Source organism: Melanotaenia boesemani (genome assembly GCF_017639745.1).
Source record: "Melanotaenia boesemani isolate fMelBoe1 chromosome 2 unlocalized genomic scaffold, fMelBoe1.pri SUPER_2_unloc_2, whole genome shotgun sequence".
In the NCBI taxonomy this organism is placed as follows: Eukaryota; Metazoa; Chordata; class Actinopteri; order Atheriniformes; family Melanotaeniidae; genus Melanotaenia; species Melanotaenia boesemani.
The window spans coordinates 108,666-129,567 of record NW_024580583.1 but is presented as its reverse complement, the minus strand read 5'-3'; the positions used below and the strand labels follow the sequence as shown (position 1 = coordinate 129,567).

The 20,902-nt window shown below is 43.1% G+C and overlaps 1 protein-coding gene and 1 long non-coding RNA gene across 2 annotated transcripts in view; one reads left to right on the top strand and one right to left on the bottom strand.

The window, feature by feature from the left end:
- The window catches only part of LOC121636043 (NACHT, LRR and PYD domains-containing protein 3-like), a 293,753-nt gene extending 273,245 nt beyond the window's left edge, over positions 1 to 20,508 (top strand). The window contains exons 12-13 of the mRNA XM_041979388.1: positions 19,666 to 19,715; positions 19,847 to 20,508. Of these exons, the coding sequence (XP_041835322.1) occupies positions 19,666 to 19,715; positions 19,847 to 20,391 (595 nt within the window). The 3' untranslated portion in view covers positions 20,392 to 20,508. The remainder of the gene's footprint in view (positions 1 to 19,665; positions 19,716 to 19,846) is intronic.
- On the bottom strand, positions 8,974 to 10,402 carry LOC121636055. Its single transcript, XR_006009601.1, has 3 exons — positions 10,177 to 10,402; positions 9,407 to 9,499; positions 8,974 to 9,051 (listed from the first exon to the last, which is right to left on the bottom strand). It is a non-coding gene; the product is annotated as an uncharacterized LOC121636055 (long non-coding RNA).
- Positions 20,509 to 20,902: the final 394 nt, after the last annotated feature.

Below are 20,902 nucleotides of genomic sequence, written 5' to 3'. Positions count from 1 at the left end.
ATTTCTTTTAAAAACAATAGATCTTTTAATAAACACAAGCTTTATTAAGTCTTCCATGCCTGCATCAGATGCTGCATGTGAGGACTTTGCATGCCACTTCAGAAGTAAAATCAATGTTATTAGATCCAGGCTTTTATCCGTACAACTGGACTCCAGTTAAGCTGAACGTCGGTCAGTGATTCTCTGCTACCAACCCGTCCAGAAGGAGTCCTCTCCTCAAAAAATGAGGCCCTCTAGACAGCTTTCAGTTGTCACTCTCATCCTGCATGGTGGAACGAGCCGTGTTGTTTGGAGCCATTTCCTCTTCCAAACAATTACACATTCATAGGAGAAGCTCCTGGGATTGCAATGGAATTATCTGGCCGTGAACAATCCCACATATTCCGACATGGACTTTATCCCTGCTGAGACTCTAAAGGTGGCATGCGTCAGCCAAAGCTTCGAAGTAAGAATCAAATTCCTCTGCCTTCCATGATCCTGGCTTATGTTCAGTCTCTCAGAAATAAGACTGACAAATTGCAAGGGGATGTACTCCACTTATGGGAATACAGAGACACCTTTCTTTTGGCGTTCACTGAGACTTGGCTCACTGTGGTGGATAGCGACTTTTCCTTACAAATTACCGGCTTTGGGGCTTCTGTTCGTTTGGATCGGGACAGCGCAGTACAAGTTCATCTTAAGAAATCACTGAATCACTTTTATCAATACAGTGTGTGCAGAATTATTAGGCAAATGAGTATTTTGATCACATCATCCTCTTTATGTATGTTGTTCTACTCCAACCGGTACAGGCTTGAAAGTCTACTACCAATTAAGCATATCAGGTGATGTGCATCTCTGTAATGAGAAGGGGTGTGGTCTAATGACATCAACACCCTATATCAGGTGTGCATAATTATTAGGCAACTTCCATTCCTTTGGCAAAATAGGTCAGAAGAGAGATTTGACGGACTCTGAAAAGTCAAAAATAGTGAGATGTCTTGCAGAGGGATGCAGCACTCTTAAAATTGCCAAGCTTTTGAGGCGCGATCATCGAACAATCAAGCGTTTCATTCAAAATAGTCAACAGGGTCGCAAGAAGCGTGTTGAAAAAAAAACAAGGCTCAAAATAACTGCCCATGAACTGAGGAAAATCAAGCGTGAAGCTGCCAAGATGCCATTGGCCACCAGTTTTGCCATATTTCAGAGCTGCAACATCACTGGAGTGCCAAGAAGCACAAGGTGTGCAATACTCAGGGACATGGCCAAGGTAAGGAAGGCTGAAAAATGACCACCACTGAACAAGACACACAAGATAAAACGTCAAGACTGGGCCAAGAAATATCAGATATCAAAAGACTGATTTTTCTAAGGTTTTATGGACTGATGAAATGAGAGTGAGTCTTGATGGGCCAGATGGATGGGCCTGTGGCTGGATCAGTACAGGGCAGAGAGCTCCACTCCAACTCAGACGCCAGCAAGGTGGAGGTGGAATACTGGTATGGGCTGGTATCATCAAAGATGAGCTTGTGGGACCTTTTCGGGTTGAGGATGGAGTCAAGCTCAACTCCCAGTCCTACTGCCCGTTTCTGGAAGACACCTTCTTCAAGCAGTGGTACAGGAAGAAGTCAGCATCGTTCAAGAAAAACATGATTTTCATGCAGGACAATGCTCCATCACGCGCATCCAAGTAGTCCACTGCGTGGCTGGCCAGAAAAGGTCTAAAAGAAGAAAAAATAATGACATGGCCTCCTTGTTCCTCACCTGATCTTAACCCCATAGAGAACCTGTGGTCCCTCATCAAATGTGAGATCTACAGGGAGGGAAAACAGTACACCTCTCTGAACAGTGTCTGGGAGGCTGTGGTTGCTGCTGCACGCAATGTTGATCGTGAACAGATCAAGACACTGACAGAATCTATGCATGGCAGGCTTTTGAGTGTCCTTGCAAAGAAAGGTAGTTATATTGGTCACTGATTTGTTTTTGTTTTGTTTTTTGAATGCCAGAAATGTATATTTGTAAATTTTGAGTTGTTATATTGGTTTCCCTGGTGAAAATAAATAAGTGAAATGGGTATATATTTGGTTTTTGTTAAGTTGCCTAATAATTATGCACAGTAATAGTCACCTGCACACACAGATATCCTCCTAAGATACTAAAACTAAAAAAAAAAACACTCCAACTATCAAAAATATTCAGCTTTGATATTTATGAGTCTTTTGTGTTCATTGTGAACATAGTTGTTGTTCTATAATAAAATTAATCCTCAAAAATACAACTTGCTTAATAATTCTGCACACCCTGTATGTCACCTGCCACACTCGCCGTAACAGAACCCTGGATCTATGTTGCGTCCTATTAAGGGGGCGTATAAATCTGTGGCGGGTCCTGCATTAGGATCTTCAGACCACAACACTGTGCACCTTTTACCTGCCTACAGATCTGTGTTGAAAAAAGAAAAGTCTTGTGTGAAGCAAGTTGTACTGATTGGTCCGTCTCTCGGGAGAGCTCTTCTGATCTGGATGAACTGACTGATGTGGTGTGCAGCTATATTTCATTTTGTAAAGACTCTGTGACTCCCTCTAGAGTTATTAAGATATTCCCGAACAATAAACCATGGCTTTCCAAGGACATTAGGGACATGATTCTCAAAAGGAAAAAAGCTTTCAGACAGAGGGACTTACTTGCTGAAAGGGAATGGAAGTCTTGCCCTATAGGCAAACTGATATGGGTTAAAGTGAAGTGGGAGACACAGAGGTCAGTGCAATAGGTCTATAGCAGTGGTTCTTAACCTGGGTTCGATCGAACCCTAGGGGTTCGGTGAGTCGGTCTCAGGGGTTCGGTGGAGCCTCCGCCGCAGAGGTCCACCCCTCAGTCTAGTCTGCAGTTAGTGAAAGCGTCCTGCTCTGAGATTTCCAACCGGTCCGCTTTGAGGTCGCTGGTTTATGCAGCAGAGTGAGACCTCCCTATCAGACCGCTAGGGCTGTATATGTGTCTGAGTGAGACTCCCTACCGGTCCGCTTTATTTTTTACTAAAGAAGGGTTCGGTGAAGGAGCATATGAAACTGGTGGGGTTCGGTGCCTCCAACAAGGTTAAGAACCACTGGTCTATAGTCATTTAGATTTTCTGTAGCTGACTTTTCAGCTGACTTTAGTAAATCCTAATCCAGTCAATTGCTCTGTATCACTTAGGTGTGTATCTTGTAAATATACAATATCTACCTTCTTCCGTATCATTTTTGTTAATATTTTTTAACTTTTTATTTGGTTTAATATGCTGTTAACATTAAAGAAAACTACCCTTATTTTTTCTGTATTCATGATATATTTGGAATAAAAAATATATTATCTGTGCTAAAAAACTCTCTGGTTGAACATAAATGCAAGAACTGCAATAAAAAATTACAAACCGAAAATAGTTCAACAAATAAAGGTTCCATAGCAAATGTATATAAAATGTCCCCCACCTAACCATTATTTCTGTCAAAATTCGAAGGGAATGCCTCTTCAGACTTTCGTAAAAACAAGGCCCTCCATAACAACTTAAAATAACCATACATAGGCACAAAATGTAAATCCTAGTCCTCCAAAGTAAAATTATTTAAATCATAAACATAAGGGTAACAGAGGGAGAATGAGGAGTACTTTCATCGTTTTTTTTCTTATCTCTATTGTGTGGACTGCCTGCCTGGCCTGCCCTGGCCTGAGTGGTTCCTGTGGTGGCACCCTCTGTGGCCGGCTTCCGGTGTGACTGGATCCCCAAGATATAATTTCCTCACAGCAGCGTTGAGCCAGATGTTTTCAGATGTTTTCATTTTATTACTACTTCTATACTTATAAGTTCAGAGACAGTTATTAGCGGTGGGAGTTCATCTTTGTACAAAATAGGGTATGGGTGGGTGGGGCGAGTGTGCTTGAAGCTTGGTTTGTATCTGTGTGCGTTTGTGTGTGACTGTGTGTGTGTACAACTGTGTGTGTACAATTATGAGGTATGCCTACTTTATTTTTTGTTATAATTTTAATGTGAAGGCTTTTAAATCTTGTTTTGAATATGTATGATTTGTTTTTATCATGTACAGCACTTTGTGTTGCCATGTGCATGAAAGGTGCTCTATAAATAAAATTAGATTTGATTTGACTTGACTTAATTGCCTTCTGAAGGGCTGGAGTTTGGATCTGATAGCAGCGCGTCTGGATAACACTCTTTCAGTCTCTGATGTTGTTTCTCCCGCAACGCACCAGGAATCCTTGTCCTGAAATTCTATCGGGTCCCTCAAGGGATGCACCATCTTCACCCCAAAGCCTCGTTCCCTTATGTCTATCGTAGTGTCACTTGTAAAGCCGCATCCGGTCATTGTAAAAGACGCAGAGCCTCGCTGGATATGGGGTTTGGAATCAAATTTTCTTTTCGCACAGCACCCATTTTGCTTCGTTGTACTCTTTCTGGTTGTTTAAAATAGCAAGCGGGTAGTAATGGTAGAAGTAAATCCTCTGGTTGTTATTGTAGATCTCCTTCTTTTCCCAGGCTTTTCTCAGGATGGTCTCTTTTGTTCGAAATAGCAAAAACTTGGCCACTATCGCACCCTGTGTGCCCACTCAATCTGAAGTTCAGTGAACTCAGGAATTTCCAGTGCCTTCCTCAAAAACTTTTCCACAATAGTCTCCATGTTCTTTGTCCTCAGGCACATTATATCCTTATGTTTTGGCGCCTTGCCCTTGCTTCTTGATCGATTAGCTTTTGTTTGTTTTCCGTTTGAGTTTTTAACACGTCTCTCAGAATCTGAGCTTAAAAATTTGCTGTTTTTATTACCTGGCAGGATATATTTTTCTAGTCTTTCGAGGAGCTCACTTGCTAAGATGCCATCTTGCTCAGAGGCGAAACCGAAACCCCACGTTCAGCTAACTTTTCAAAGTTCACAGCTCTCCTCTTCTCCTTCCTCCTGCTGCATCCTCCACTGCTAATGCTTGATTATTTGTTCTAGCTCCTCCCCTCCCTCACTTCCACCAAGGTGATCTTAGCTGTACACCTACTTCTAGCCAATGAAACAGAAGAAAACCAAACATCCCTTCAGGAACTTCCTGTGTATTCTTACACTCTCTGTGACTGTATTATTACCAGACATACTAGAGTGATATTACTTTGTGTTTATACACAAGCACACTCATAAACACAACTTATTTATGAACAAATTAAACACACATTAATGTGGCTTTCTCAGACTTTAATCTTAAAAGATGCAGTCACCCTCAAGCTCACAGGTCAACTTTGTTCTCATCCACAATAAAACCATAATTTTAAGTTCATAATTTGGGAGGGTTGGATGCTGTGCGAGTGTTTACATTTTTTGGGTGGGGCTGAGAGGGCATATGTGAGTTATGATGAGTGGGAGTGTGCAAGGAAATAGGTGTGTGCATGTGTTTCTGTGTGTGGTTGGGGCGGGGTGAAGTGCACTGGTGGGGGGGGGCTGGGCAGGCCTGGGGGGGGGGGGGGGGCGTGGGTCTGCCGCTGTCCCCATCCTCTCATTCCCCTTTAGGGGTGTGGGAGGGTGGGAACTTTCTGGGGTGGGTGGCGGCTCACTGGCTGCGGTCCCTGAATGGCCCGGTCGTGGGGGGCGGCCTCTCCTGGCCTGTCTTGCCCTGGGGGGCCTCCTGGGGAGCAGGGTTGCCTAATGCCACTAAAGGCTCATCATCCAGAGGGAAGTTTGCTTCCCTCTGGACGTACATCCCCGGACCCCTCTTACTTCCCGCTCTCTCTGTCTCACACACACACACACGTAGGGAGTTGGGAGGCGTGGAGCCATGCTGGGTGGAACGGAGGAGACCATTCAGTGGTCTCCTTGGATGCACCCCGTGGCTGCTCGCCTCTCAGTTTTAATTGCACCGAGACACCAAAACACAAGAAACACAACACACAAACAAACACCTGAGGGGCATGGCATACGGTGCATGGCAGGCGGGGCCACTTAGGTGGCCCGGCTCGCGGCTCATTGCAGTCACTGCCCCTCAATTTTAATTGCACACAACACACACTACATAAACAGTCAGGAGCGGGGAGGGAGAGGGTATTGGGGACCTCTTACACCCCTGCTCCTCCTGTGTGTGGCTGGGGGCGGGCAGGGGGGGGGGGGGGGGGGGGGGGGGTTGCCCCGGGCTGCGCTGGTGGGCTGCTGCTCTATGGGGGTTGGGGCTCGCTGTCCGCTGGTCCGCCTGGGGTGTCCCCCACGGGGCATGGTGGGAGGGTTGTGTGTGGCGTGATTGTGTGGTGGTGAGTGATTGTGGGTGCGGCACGGGGGAGGGTGTGAGTCTGCTGGAACATCGGGGTGTGTGCTGGCCTACGCCGGGTGGCTGTCTGGGGGGGCCTGGTCCTCCTAGGCATGTTGCGGGCCCTCTGCCTTTGGGGGGTGGGGCGGCCGCCTCTGGGCTCCTGGGGCCCTGGGCCCTTCGCTTGGGCTGCCCTGGGTGGGCCGGTCCCTGGCAGGGCCAGCGGATGCTGATCTTGGCCCACTGGGGCCTGTGCCCCGGGACCGTGGGGGGCTCTTGCTGTGGCTCTCCTCTGCCGCCCTTCGGATGGGGCTGGAGTCGTCTTTGTGGTGGGGTGGCATGGGTTGGTGCTCCGGGTCTGCTGCTGAGGGCCCGGCCCAGGCCCTGGTCTGCCTCTGGCCTCCGTGGAGGCGAGGTCGCATTTGCATAATCTCACTCACCACTCTTCATCACTGATCACTCCTTGTTTCTCATGCTCTGCATGCTGACACAGTCACTGAGTTGTCTAGTGGGTTTTTAATACTAAGCGATAATTCTAAAAAAAAAAAAATTTTTGTATTTTTCCTGTGAGTTAGTATCTCGTCGCTGTTATGTCTTTTTGATTTGATTTGGTTATTATTTAAAAACTCTTAATGACTGGCAGCCCTGTATTTTTTTTTTGTTTTTTTTTTGTTTTGTTGTTTGTTTTTTTCTGTGTGTGTGTTTCTGCTTTTGTAAAAGTTGTAGGAAATTTTCTGGTGTGTTCATGTACAGGTGTAACAGTTTGTTGTCTGGTGATGGTGTGGATTGAAGGGGCGTTTTCCTTCTGTCTGTGATCTTTTTGTCTCCTTTCTTCTTTCCCTTTTGCTCTTTTTTGCTATTTTCCATCTTTTTCTGTCCCCTCCGGTCAGGTCCAGCAAGATTACATAGATTCCGTGATTCAAAGTAAATAAATAAATAAATTAATCACACTATCAAGAGGAGCCTTACCCATAGGCCTCCCCTTGGCAGAGCAAATTTGTTCAGCACGATACAGCAACCACACTGTAAAATATAATAAGTTGACTTTACTTAAAAAAAATATGCAAACTCGCTGCCTTAAAAAATGTAATTTATGTTGACTTACATTAATTCGATGCAATTTACTTAATCATTTCAAGTTTTAACGACTCAAATTAACCATAATAATTGGATTATAGTAACTTATTTATTTTGAGTTTACAGTACTCAAATGAACTTGAACTAATTAGATTATAGTAACTTAGTTATTTTGAGTTTACAGTACTCAAATTAACTTGAATGAATTATATTACAGTAATTTATTTATTGTGAGTTTACAGTACTCAAATGAACTTGAATGAATTAGATTACATGAACTTATTTACTGTGAGCTTCCAGTACTGAAGTGATAGCTTAGTTAGCTTTAGTGCTGCTCATTCATCATATTCAGGTGAACTTAATTTATTTAACCTAAAATAATTGAACAATATAAGCAGGACATGCTAATTTAATTAATAACACATTTTCAAACAGTAATGACCCTACCCCCAAATAAATGAAGGGAGAACACTCAATGGATTAACTCAGTGGAATTAAATTTATTTTACAATGCTCAGCATTTAAGACACAAGAGACATTGGCTCTCGACACGCTGCAGAATGTTTTGTTAATGCTTGGTGTGAAATAAACTATCAGTAGTTTTTACAAACCTACATAACATTCTCTTATAAATTTGAATTTGTATTACATTTTTATTATACATTTGCCCAACTTCCAACATTACCTCCTGACATCAGTCCAGCTCCTTTACTTTATGTCTTACATTATTTGTAAAACTATTCAGTCTAGGTGTGCCTTGAAGCAGCAGTCAACAGAGGTCAAAATATGAGGCAGAGATCCGTTTGTACAGTAATGTAAGCCAGAGAACCACAACTTCACAGTCGAACAAGTCAGTTTTGAGTCCACTACATTTTTTAAAATAAAACATTAGCTCAAACAACTGAATTAAAAACAGTTACTGCCCTGGGAACATGTTCCAGTTTTGGAAATGAAAAAATATCAAAGAAATCTCCTCTCTCTACAGAAATGCATAACATATAAAAAAATTATGTTCCTGAAATAGTTACAAGAAAGAACATTATAAGAACAAATCTCTTTCAGAGAATCTTTCTGAACTAATAATTTTTCATTATGTAGCTTAGGGTTATGTTGGGTGCCCATACTTTTTGAGGAGCAAAGTAACAACGTTGAAATATAATGACAAATGCACATTTAAAACAAACATTTCCTGCTATACCTCTCTCTGGTTCTGGATGTGCTGGCATAACCTGTACAAGAGCACACATTTATTAAAGAAATAATAGGTTACACTTCTCTATTTTAGTTTGTCTCTATTTAGTCTCTAGTTAGTCTCTATTCAGTTTACTGTGCTTTTATACAGGTAATGCTGGAACATCTGGGACTATTTTGAAGAGAGGAAAAAGTATTTGGACTGAATAAACTGGCCTAGCTGAGTAGTTTGTTTTTCAAAGTAAGTAGTTTTGGAGGGAGTGTTTTGTTTCCCAATCCAAGCATGACTGCTTGAATGAATTTGAATGTGTTTGCCATGCATTTTGGGTAATCTAAATGAAGGGCATACATTAGCCCAAAAATGAGGCAGACTGCCTGGGGAAAATCTCTAACACTGTCCATGACAGTACTTCCCTCAAGTATGATGGCAGTGGAGATGGGCTGGAGGTGCAATGTGTTTAGACCCTGCTGCTCAGTATCTTCACTGACCACAGTCAGCACCCCAACTGTCACTGAGGCGAGTGCTTCATCTTTCGCTGTATCCTGCAAAAGAAGCCCACACAATTAACTTCTGAATCTGGTCTTCTTTTGGGGGAAAATCCCCTAGTGCAACCCTAAATCTATTCACACTATATTTTAATCCTGTAGACTGGATGTTTTTCAAAGTGTGAGATTGGAGAATTCACATTCTTAATTCAATTGCATTATGTACAATAAACTAATTTACTAGGGATTGGGATCATTTATGAGTGTAATCAGAATCAGGTGGATTCTGATTTTGATCTGATCAGCTGAAAATAACTATATTTTAAATATTTGACAATGCTGTGAAACACATTAAATATGATTTGTCAGTAAGTTGAGATCAATGTTTCTTTCTTCTTTCAATGTTACTTACAGAGCAAGCCTTGTAAACCTCACTGGAATCATCACCAAGTACAATAGGAAGTCCTTTGAGGACAACAGAGCGAAGTGCTGTCACATCTGGAGACTAAAAACACAAAGAAAGAATAGATACAGATTAAGAACTTTCTGTAGCATTTTGAGGGGTGGGTGATGTGTTGATATACTATTTTTTTTGTATTCATTAGTAATTGGTAATATCTAAAAACCTCATTTTACACATTCCACTTTCCCTGTAAACATTTTCTTTCTTTTTTTTAATACAAACTCAGCATTTCAATTACATTTCATATTAAGTGTCCCAGTGCATACATTTCATTGAGCAAAAAAAGCACTCACTTGAAAAGTGCAAACGACCATATTGTTGTACTTTCTTGTTATTAAGAATGAGATACATGTAAAAACCTATTGAAAATTAACAAAAACTTGTTGGTATGAGAAGTCCACAACAACCGATGTAGGTGGAGTGAAAATGATATTAAAAAGCATGATTTAATTGTTGAAGTGATTAAGTTAGTGTATTTATGGGTATATATCATTGGTGTACCCATAAATACTCTAACTTAATTATTTCATTTCATTTCATTGGTATAGTCACCAAAAGAGTACATCTGTTTTGCCTGCTCACAGCAGCATGCAGCAGCAACACAGCAGAGAGGTAGGCAGTGTGATTGGTATGTGACACAGGCCCTAAGGTGCACTGCTGCCACCCATTATGCTGGAGTGTAAATGACTCACAGTTTGCAAAAACAACAGAATCCTTACCACCCAGTTTATGTGCTGCATCAAGTCTGTCAGTTTTTGTCCTGTAGTTCCTTTTTTGGACTTGAAAAGCTCAATGAAGCGTGGAGTGTGCTGGTCTAGGGCTTCATAAAATTGACCTTCAAGATTCTTACTGGCAATACGATTAAACTCAGCAAAAACCTGAAAAATGGAGAGAGGAAGGGGGAGAAGTAGAGCAACATTATGGTGACCATCATTCAGTTAATACTGTAGCAAATTAAAGAAGTTAACTTATGAAACTATGGTGAATAACACATTACTACTAATATCATTAAACAGATAACTTAGTACACATCCTGTTATTGAAATGATTTTTCTCATTTGTATATACTGCAAAAGCTATTTTGATGATGTGTTTTAATATTCCACCAAATGTAGTAAGACTTCTGGCCACACAGCTTTGATATGTTCTGATGGAAACTTTACAGGGGAAGGCAGGCCAAAACAAAAAAACCCAAGTAGCTTACCTGTCTCTCAGTGAAAAGTCCTGGCCAACGTTCAACCATGCTCTGCACAGCAGGCTCCTGCGTCACTATCTCCCTTCTGCGCAGTGGGAATGTTTGGTCCATCATTTGTGAGACTAGAATGGCATTGGGTTTTTTTTTCTTCATTTCCTCTATGACCATCTTTCTGGCATTTTCAAGGCTCCTTTCATTCTGTCCGTCAGGTAAATTAGGCAAATAATTGGCTTCACCTCTTTTTGGCCGCTTGACATTCTTGCTGGATGATTCTCCCTCTGGGTTGAGTTTACTTCGTTTGCCCCCATTGACCATTACATCATCACATCCTGCTTTTCGTAGCTTTGTACGATAGTTGGCCATCTTGAATTTGAGGCTGTTCTTCCAGCCATACCATCCTGGCTGGGGCCCAGGTTCAGTGAGGCAGGGGTGCTTGCTAATTAGTGATTTTGCAACACTGCTAAAGTCATCGTCGTTAGGGTAAGCCTTGAAACTGTACATAGTTTCAGCAAGCTTCTCTAATATGTCATGTTTCATATCTCGTGATGGAGTTATTGGGAGACGGTCTTTCATGAATGAAAGGTCTGCCTGTCTCAGTCTGTACTCTACATCCACTGAGAAATTGGGAATCTCAAAAAACTCTGGCCACTGTCCTCTTAGCGAAGGTGATCCAGCAGGGGACAAAATCTCAGTGTCTACTGTGCTGCAGTCTGATTCTTCGGTGGGTGAAGACAGGGAGGTCAACTCCAAAGTCACAAGAGGAATTATTTTGAGCGTAGCTCTTTCAGGCAAATCTGTTATTTCACTCAAATTGCAGAGCGCATTATTAAAATCTGGGTCTTCATATTGGAGTTTGAAGTCGTACTGCAATGACAGTTTATCCCTCAGCTGTGTTTTCAGTTCTTCAATGGAATCCGGTCTATCATTTAAAGTCAGCTTCCTTATATCATCATCATTGATGACAACTCGAAGCATCAAACTTTGGTCCATTTTGTTCCCTCCTTTGAAAAATAAAAGAGAACTGTATCTTAAGACATGCAACATTTCAGTGTTTAATCCACTCAGCATATTATGTAACGTTTGAGTGAAACAAGCTGTTTGCCATTAACTCTGTAAAGTGACAGAGGAAACACATCATTCAGTTCAGACAACTGAGTCACTGAGAAGATGGGCAAATGGCTGCTACAGAGGTCATACGCTCTAAGATGTTCATCATACCATGAGGTCATCAGTCTGCAGACAAATGCTATGTCAGAGTTGATAACGACAATCTTTGAGATTTGTCTGAACTCTGGGAGCCCTGCGCAAGATCCAACAGAAATTACCATATCAGCACTGTACTTAATGCCATCAATGCAGACAGAGGATGCTACAAGGACTGTGTTCAGCTGGTTGTTCCTTTGATTGAGCCAGTTCTGCACATTTTCCGGAAATGAGGAAACCATCACAGACTTCACTTTTTGAATGTCAATGGATGGTTTAAAAAAAGTTGGGGCAGCTAAATGGAAGGCCATCATTTTCTGATGTCTGTTTGCTAAAGTAAGGGGTATGTTTTTAAAGTTGTGAGAGTGATGCACAACTTTCTTGAAGAACTTGTGTTTCCCCTCAAAACGCATTGTCCACACATCAGACAGGGGACCAAAGGTTCGAATTAGCTGAGGATAGTGCTCAACGTAGTGGTGCTTTGGTCGTAGCTTTTCACCTGGGAAAACCTTCTGAAACAAGTGTCTATGTTCAGAGATTTTGCTATCAAGAAAGCACAAGGACTCCTCTGTAAAGCTTGTGGACATTGACAATTCCACCACATCTTTTAAGGTCATCAAAACCTCCCAGGTTTCATCACCGCTTGGAATGTATTGACCAATCAATAATGGCAGAAGTCGGAGAAGAGTCCAATTTTCGTGACCATTTCCCCCAATTGTTGACTTTGAGGAGAAGGTCTTTGAAATGAGCTGGGGTTGATTTGCTCTGTCTGAAAATGTGTATGGGAACTTTTTAATAGCATCATTCAGGGCCTCAAGGGAGATAGTTCTCTTCGTTATCAGTGCCTTTAAGCACAAGGCCAGTTCTACAGGAACAATACCCTCCAGAAGATCATGCAAAATGTCTGGAGGGTAACCATCAACAACATGAAAATGTTGTAAGCTTTCACTAAGTGGGCAGTTTCCTTTCACGCCATATTGTTGAGCCTTAGTTGAATCCTGTGACACCTCTTGCACATGTTTGTCATGGTTTTCTATTGTCCTTTGCTGAAATAAGCCTGTCCGTACTTCCTTGTGCTGTATTTCCTCCCGCTTGGCCATACAGAACCGACAAACTTGGCTAACTGTAAAACTTTCAAAGAACCCTCCCAAAGAATGGGCAGCCAGATTGTCTGCTGCCACAAATAACACTGTGCCCTTAACAGTGGCCCCCAACTGTTCAACATATATGCCTTGTTGTTCAAGAAAAACAAGGTCCTGAATAAGAGGGCGGAGAGTTTTGGCATAGCCATGGTCTTTAATGTTGCTGACCTTGCAAAGCAGAGCAAGCTGAATGGAATGAAGAGACGAGCGATATTTAGGGTGTAAATTGCCGAGTACCCAGTAGATGGCAGTTTGCTTGTACTTTTTTCTGGAGGTTCCCAAGGGGTTAGCCACCTCAAAATCATCAATATATAGTTGAAGAGCGATCCTAAACTCCTCCTCATTCAAGAAAGTATTGTCTTTGAAGCGGGCACCATCTCTGTAAGATTTGTATTCCTCTGACAAAGTTGCCTCATGTGACATGGCCTTTTCCAGAATTTCTCTATTGCTCAGTAATGTTTGCAGCATTTTTAGTATGGGGACATACACAACAGTCTGCTTGTCATTTCCTAGGACAAACTCAACTGGCATAACCAAAGAGAATTCCCTTGAAATGTATGATTTTCGCCTGTTAGGAGTAGACAATGATCCCTCATCAGTAGTGCATTTGAGGAACACATTATTCTCAAGGACCGCTCGAGCTATCTCATTCGCTAAAGCATCATCAACATTTGTACAATGGGTATGTAGAATTCTTCGAAAAGAAGATTGTAGCAATGGCTGTGATAACAAATAAATCTGGTTGATCTGATCTATCACCTCTTGCAGGGCAGATTCAGAGATGTTAAGAATTGATGACATTTTCAGGAAGAGAGCAGCTACATTGCGTTCCAACTGATTCCTGAAGTCCTCCACATCTTCATTTAGCTCAGCAACTTCACAATCAATATCATCAACTTCAGAGTGACTCTCCTCCAGTTGAACACTCACATTAGTTGGAGGTTCTTCAACTACATTCTTTGAAACAATTTCATGTTTGTATGCCATCTTGTTGTGCATCTGATGCTCTTTGCTTTTATGTGCAGTAAAAGTTGAATAAACACTACTCTGAAAGTTACAGTCTTGATATGGGCAAGCAACCATTTGCCTCAGCTTAAGATGTCTTCGCAAATGGGTAAAAAAGTCTGCTTCAGAGCAAAGCTCCACAAAGTTGCACAACTGACAGTGAAATACAGTTTCTCCATTTCTGCCTGCATCCTTTTGACTGTGTCATGTTGATAGGTGTACTTTGAGTGCATTAAAAGATTTAAATGTGCTCATGTGTTCATTCCTTATGAAGACATGGGAGTGGGGTTGTCCGAGTGTGGAATCCATGTTTTAAACGGTAATGCTTAAGCAAGTAGCCTCTCTTTTCAGTAAAAAATGTGCAGTACTTACAAGTCCACTGCATTGGAGAATACTGCTCTGGTTGACCTGAAAAACACATGATAATTTCAGCATTAGGCACTTGTTAAAAAAGTTTAACTTTTTTATAGTCACAAATCAAAATGTACCGTGCCTTTATTCATTCACTATGACTATATTCAAATGAGGTTTCACTAATTCTAGAGTCTCGTCATTTGCAAAAATATGAGTTAACAAGTTAACATTTTGTAATGTGAGCTCTGTCAGCTCCGACCCGGCTATGACACAAACTCTTTGCTGAGCACACACTTTGCTTTTTGCATACAACACATGATCACGACGTCCAGAGCCGGACTGACCATTGGCCAGCGCCGATCGGTCTGTGGGCCGCTTTAAAGAAAAAGTAATGCATCGCGAGCCAACGGTATTTGTACAGTAGGTACTGAACCAAACAAACAATGCCGAAGAGAGAGAGAAAAGTTTGCACATTAGAGCTGCGTTTTCGTGTGCATGTATCTTTCTCCACATGCAGAATTTTCCCCTTCTCTCCCACACTCACCCCTCTCGCCGATGCCCCCCCCCCCCCCCCCCCCCCAACCGTCCACCGAAGCTTCATTCCGCCCCCCTTTTTAACGACCGCTCGTTGAAAAAACATTTCAAACCTCACATAATGACTTCAAATTCAAAACGTCAATTTCGCTAACAACAGAGTAGTCAACAATAAACTGCAGTTTACATTTCTTTTCAAAAGTGGTGACGTCACTGTCACGGTCAAATAGCATGCCTGCTAACGGTGATATTTGAAATGATTTTATTTACTCCTCCCTGGCAAGAACACAGCACTACACAACAACAAGGCAACGCAACAGTTTATAAAAGAGTAAAATTTACTTACCGAATCGATGTGCTAAACACAAGTACGTGAAGGTGCTCAAGAAAGCTCTGGTTGACTGCGCGGTTCACTGTGGACGTGTGCGGGAATGTTTCGGTGTCAGAAAAGAAAGAAACTAGACGAGGCAGATCTGCGCATGTCTGAAAGAACGCCCAAAGGACACTGGGTACAAAAAATGTTTTTTTCTAATTTGACTTAACTGAGATACATCAAGTTAGGCATGTTTTCCAACCCCAAATTACTACTTACTTATTAAAAAGTAGTGTTCACAACATGTTGATGAAAATTGAGTTTAGTTCACTTATCATATTTAATTAAGTTGTATATTAGCATTTACAGTGCAGATTATCATTTTGCTTGCTATGATGCTGGACAGGACAAGTTAAAAAAAAAAAAAAAAAAAAAAGTTCATAATTTGTTCCTCATATTTTAATCAGAATAAGTAGAGTCAGCAGAGCAGCCGCTCTCTAACTCCACCAGGTTGAACAAAGGAGGATTGATGGCTTCTAAAAGATACAAATTCCTTTTAAAACATGATTGGTGGATCTCTGTTGAAACCTGGAAATTTGACATTTATCATAAACTCACTCCAAGTTATTACCTTGGAACAAATGAAGACACAAAGCCAATAATGTGATACAGGCCCAGTTTCTCTGAACATCTGATGACGTTCCGCTTTAGTTTGACAGCAGTTCTCTCAGAGTTTCTGTCATACGTGTTGTTTTCTGCAGCCTGTCAGGATGTCTGATCACAGAGGAAGGCTGTGCTTCTCTGGCCTCAGCTCTGACCTCCAACCCCTCCCATCTGAGAGAGCTGGACCTGAGATACAACCATCCAGGAGACTCAGGAGTGAAGCTGCTGATGGCTGCACTGAAGGATCCACACAGACTCAGGTATGGAGAGGCTGCTGCAGCCACACAATGTCTGATAGAGGAGGAAGATCTGCAGACATTTTCTCTGTCCTTCACTCAGTCCTGCTTCATGCTGGATATGAGTGTTATATGAACCATTACACATGTATAAACATATATATATATATATATATATATATATATATATATATATATATATATATATATGTACACACATACATACATGCACATATACACAGACATATATACAGGTGCTCGTAACAAATGAAAATATCATGAAATTTTTTTTTTTTTTTTTCAATAATTCCACTCAAGAAGTGAAACGTGTATAATGCAGACATCGATTCCTCACAGACTGACATATTGCAAGTGTTAATTTATTTTAACTTTGATGATTATAACTGACAACTAATGAAAACCATAAATTGAGTATCTCAGAAAATTTGAATATTGTGGAAAGGTTCAACACCTCACCAGGGAGGCGTCCAGGAGGCATCCTAACCAGATGCCCGAGCCACTTCATCTGGTTCCTCTCGATGTGGAGGAGCAGCGGCTCTACTCTGAGCCCCTCCCGGATCACTGAGCTTCTCACCCTATCTCTAAGGGAGAGCCCGACCACCCTGCGGAGAAAACTCATTTCGGCCCCTTGTATTCGCGATCTCGTTCTTTCGGTCACTACCCACAGCTCATGTCCATAGGTGAGGATAGGGAACATAGATCAACCGGTAAATCGAGAGCTTTGCCTTTTGGCTCAGCTCCTTCTCCACCATGACAGACCCATGCAGAGTCCGCATCACTGCAGGCACCGCGCCGATCCGCCTGTCGATCTCCTGCTCCATTCTTCCCCCACTTGTGAACAAGACCCTGAAATATGTGAACTCCTCCACTTGGAGCAAGACCTCAATTCCAACCCTGAGAAAGCACTCCACCCTTTTCCGGCTGAGGACCATGGTCTCAGATTTGGAGGTACTGATTCTCATCCCAGCCACTTCACACTCAGCTGTGAATCCCTCCAGTGAGAGCTGAAGATCATGGCCAGATGAAGCCGCAAAGAGCAGAGACCCAATCCTGATGCCACTACACCAGATCCCCTCAATGCCTCTGCTGCGCCAAGAAATTCTGTCTATAAAAGTTATGAACAGAATCGGTGACAAAGAGCAGCCTTGGTGGAGTGCAACCCTCACTGGAAACGATTCTGATTTACTATCGGCAATGTGGACCAATGTGGACCAAGCTTTGACACTGGTTGTACTTGTTACGACCCAATGCTAATCAGAGCTAATCAGAAGGGAGGAGACTGAGGTGTGTGGAATCCAGCCAGTCCAGACAGAGCTCTGAATCAGGCAATCAGCAGCAGAATGAGCCACAGCTGCCAGCAATCGGCAGTGGCCGTAACAGTACTCCTGGAGTACTCCCCAAAGGAGTCCCCGGGGGACACACACCTTCTCCAAGTCCATAAAGCGCATGTAGACTGGTTGAGCAACTCCCATGCCCCCTCCAAGACTGTGACATTGGTTGTAGAGATGGTCCACTGTTCCACGACCGGGACGAAAACCACACTGCTCCTCCTCAATCCAAGGTTCGACTATCCGACGGACCCTCCTCTCAAGCACCCCTGAATACACCTTACCGGGGAGGCTGAGGAGTGTGATTCCCCTGTAGATGGAGCACACCCTCCGGTCCCCCTTTTTGAAGAAGGGGATCACCACCTCAGTCTGCCAGTACAGGGGAACTGTCCCCGGTGTCCATGTGATGCTGCAAAGGCGTGTCAGCCAAGACACCCCTACAGCATCCAGAGCCTTAATAAATTCCAGCCGGATCTCATCCACCCCCGGGGCCCTGCCACTGAGGAGCTTTTGAACCACCTCAGTGACCTCTGCCCCAGAGCTGGGAGAGCCAACACCAGGGTTCCAAGACTCTGCTTCTTTATTGGAAGACGAGTTGGTGGGATTGAGGAGGTCTTCGAAGTATTCCCTCCGCCTCACAACGTCCCGAGTCATGGTCAGCAGTCCCCCATCCCCACTGTACGTATGTTGCTGGAGCACTACTTTCCCCTCCTGACACCAATGAGTTTGGGGGTTACTGCCACGACAGGCACTGACGATATTATGGCCACATATCACTTGGAATCAATGTCCCCTACCTCACCCGAGACATGGTTGAAGCTCTGCCGGAGATGAGAGTTGAAACGCTTTCTGACAGGGGACTCCGCCAGATGTTCCCAGAAAACCCTCACAACATGCATCGGTCTGCAAGACCTGACCGGCACCTTCCCTCACCATCTGAGCCAACTCAATACCAGGTGGTGATTAGTTGACAGCTCCGCCCTCTCTTCATCCGAGCGTCCAACAATACAACTACAAATTTGATCATCAAACTACGGCCTAGAGTGTCCTGGTTCCAAGTTCCTTTTGAGCTGAGCCCAATCGGGCCACATGGGCAAAGGCCCGGCCACAAAGCGCTCCAGGCCTGGCTCTAGAGGGGGGCCCGGGTGACTCACGTCCAGCCAAGGGGAACCTGGGTTCTTGGTTAGGGTTAGGGTCATTATAGGGGTGCTGAGTAGGAGAGTCTCCAAGGAGAACATCTGCAGGAACAACAGTGATAACTGTCTGTTGGTAAGTTTCTTCAGTCTGGGAGTCAGTTCAGTTGTTTTACCAGAAAATGCAGCGTCATGCTAAAGATTTCAGACCTGCCGGTGGACTGGATTCCTGTGGGACTGGATCAGGAGTCTTCCTGTATCAGTGCTGCTGATCAGTGGTGTAAATAGATGATAAGGACCTACTGGAGCCACTAGGAGGCGGAGTAGAGCCCTACTGTCCCGTAGGAATGGACTGATAACCACTGATAATGCTGCTTCAGTCATTTGATAACGGCTGGATCGGGTGCTGGAGGAGGTGATGGAGATGGCAGTGTGTGTGTGTGTTGTGATGAAGATGATGATGTTACATCAGGTTTCCTGGTTAACGTGAAAGGACTCAGTATGTTCACAGCTGATGTTGAGGAAAGATGAGACAGACTTTCCTGAATCCTGTCACATCCTGTATTTCAGCAGCTGCAGCTCCATGTCTGACCACCAGAGGCAGTCTAACCTCTCCTCTTCACTCAGGACTTCAGAGCTTTGATGATCCCATGCTGCTGATTCAGTAATTACTAATTCAATCATCTATCAGATGATCAATCAGCTTCAATAACAGTGTAGATGTTGCAGTCAGTAGAAGCTGGTGATGTGGCTGCACTTCAAACTGGAAATGAATCAGCAGACTGGATCAGATGTGGAAGAAGTGTGGTGAGTTGATGCTGCTGCCAGAGTTCTTCATCTGTGAAGAGATGAAAAGGAGAAGATGGTTGAAAGAAGAAACTGGGACTTCCACAAAGCAGTTTTTGTTGGTGTGGATGTGGACCAATCAGCTTCCTGATTCTGCTCCTTCTACTCTGGAGATGCTCCAATCAGGTGGACGTGTCCAGATGTTGGACTGTTCCTTTCTCAGTGTAGAACAAAGTGTGTATGAGAGCCATGTACTGTCCATGTTAGCATGCTCTGACCCCCCACCTCCTTTCAGGGTGGAGCCTGCTGGAGAACCATGGTTGAGACCAGGAGGTCTGAGGAAGTGTAAGTGTGTTTTTCATTGGATTCATCACATTCAACCATCTTCACACTGTCCCATCACTCATTCATCAGTCAGCATCAAAGTGTCAATAGATCAATAACTGCAGCTGGATTGTGTTTGTTCTCTCCATCAGATTCCTGTCCACTCACCATCCACATGAACACAGTGAACAGAAACCTCAAACTGTCTAACAAGAACAGGAAGGTGACACGTGTGAAGGCGTGTCAGTCATATCCTGATCATCCAGACAGATTTGATGATGACTGGTGTCCTCAGCTGCTGTGTGAAAATGTTCTGACTGGTCGCTGCTACTGGGAGGTCGAGTGGAGAGGAGACATTTTTATATCTGTGAGTTACAGAGAAGTCAGAAGGAGAGGAGACGCCAGAGACTGTTTCTTTGGAATCAATGATCAGTCCTGGAGTCTGAGATGCTCTGATTATGTAGGTTACTCTGTCTGTCACAATAACAGAGAAACACGCATCTCCTCCTCCTCCTCCTCCTCTGTCTCTAACAGAGTAGCAGTGTATGTGGACTGTCCTGCTGGCTCTCTGTCCTTCTACAGAGTCTCCTCTGACTCACTGATCCACCTCCACACCTTCATCACCACATTCACTCATCCTCTCTATGCTGGATTTGGGATCTGGTCCAGGTTTGGTTCCTGGTTTTCTCTGTGTTGAGTGTAAAGAGTGTGATGGTAGCAGAGAAACTCTGACTGGTGAACAGATAGTTCAGTCTGTACATGTCTGTCTCTTTCACTCAGAAACATCTTTTCAGATTCATGGATTCAATCAGTTTGTGTGTGAAACTCTTCTAAATGATTCCTTGGAAACTTCTTCCTCTTCCAGTCCTTTAAAGATGGAAGCTGTGCTTCTTCCAGGATCCACATGTTGTTTCCAGTCAAAGCTTCACACTGAATATCAGGATGTTGTGTTCACTTCATGTCAGCTGCAGTTAGTTCCACTTCATGATGCTGGAAATGAAAATCCTCCCAGTGTTTCACTCTTAGTTTGTTTGCTTCATTCTGTCTTTATTGGACTTTCTCACATTTTCACATGTTGAATTAAAGATTAATTTCATGTTTTGCTTCATTTTTCACCACAAATGTTTGACTTTCTACTTGAAATGTAGAATTTAAAGAATTTTCATTAAAACTTTCACATATAAATTTTATGTTTATTTTCATTCAGA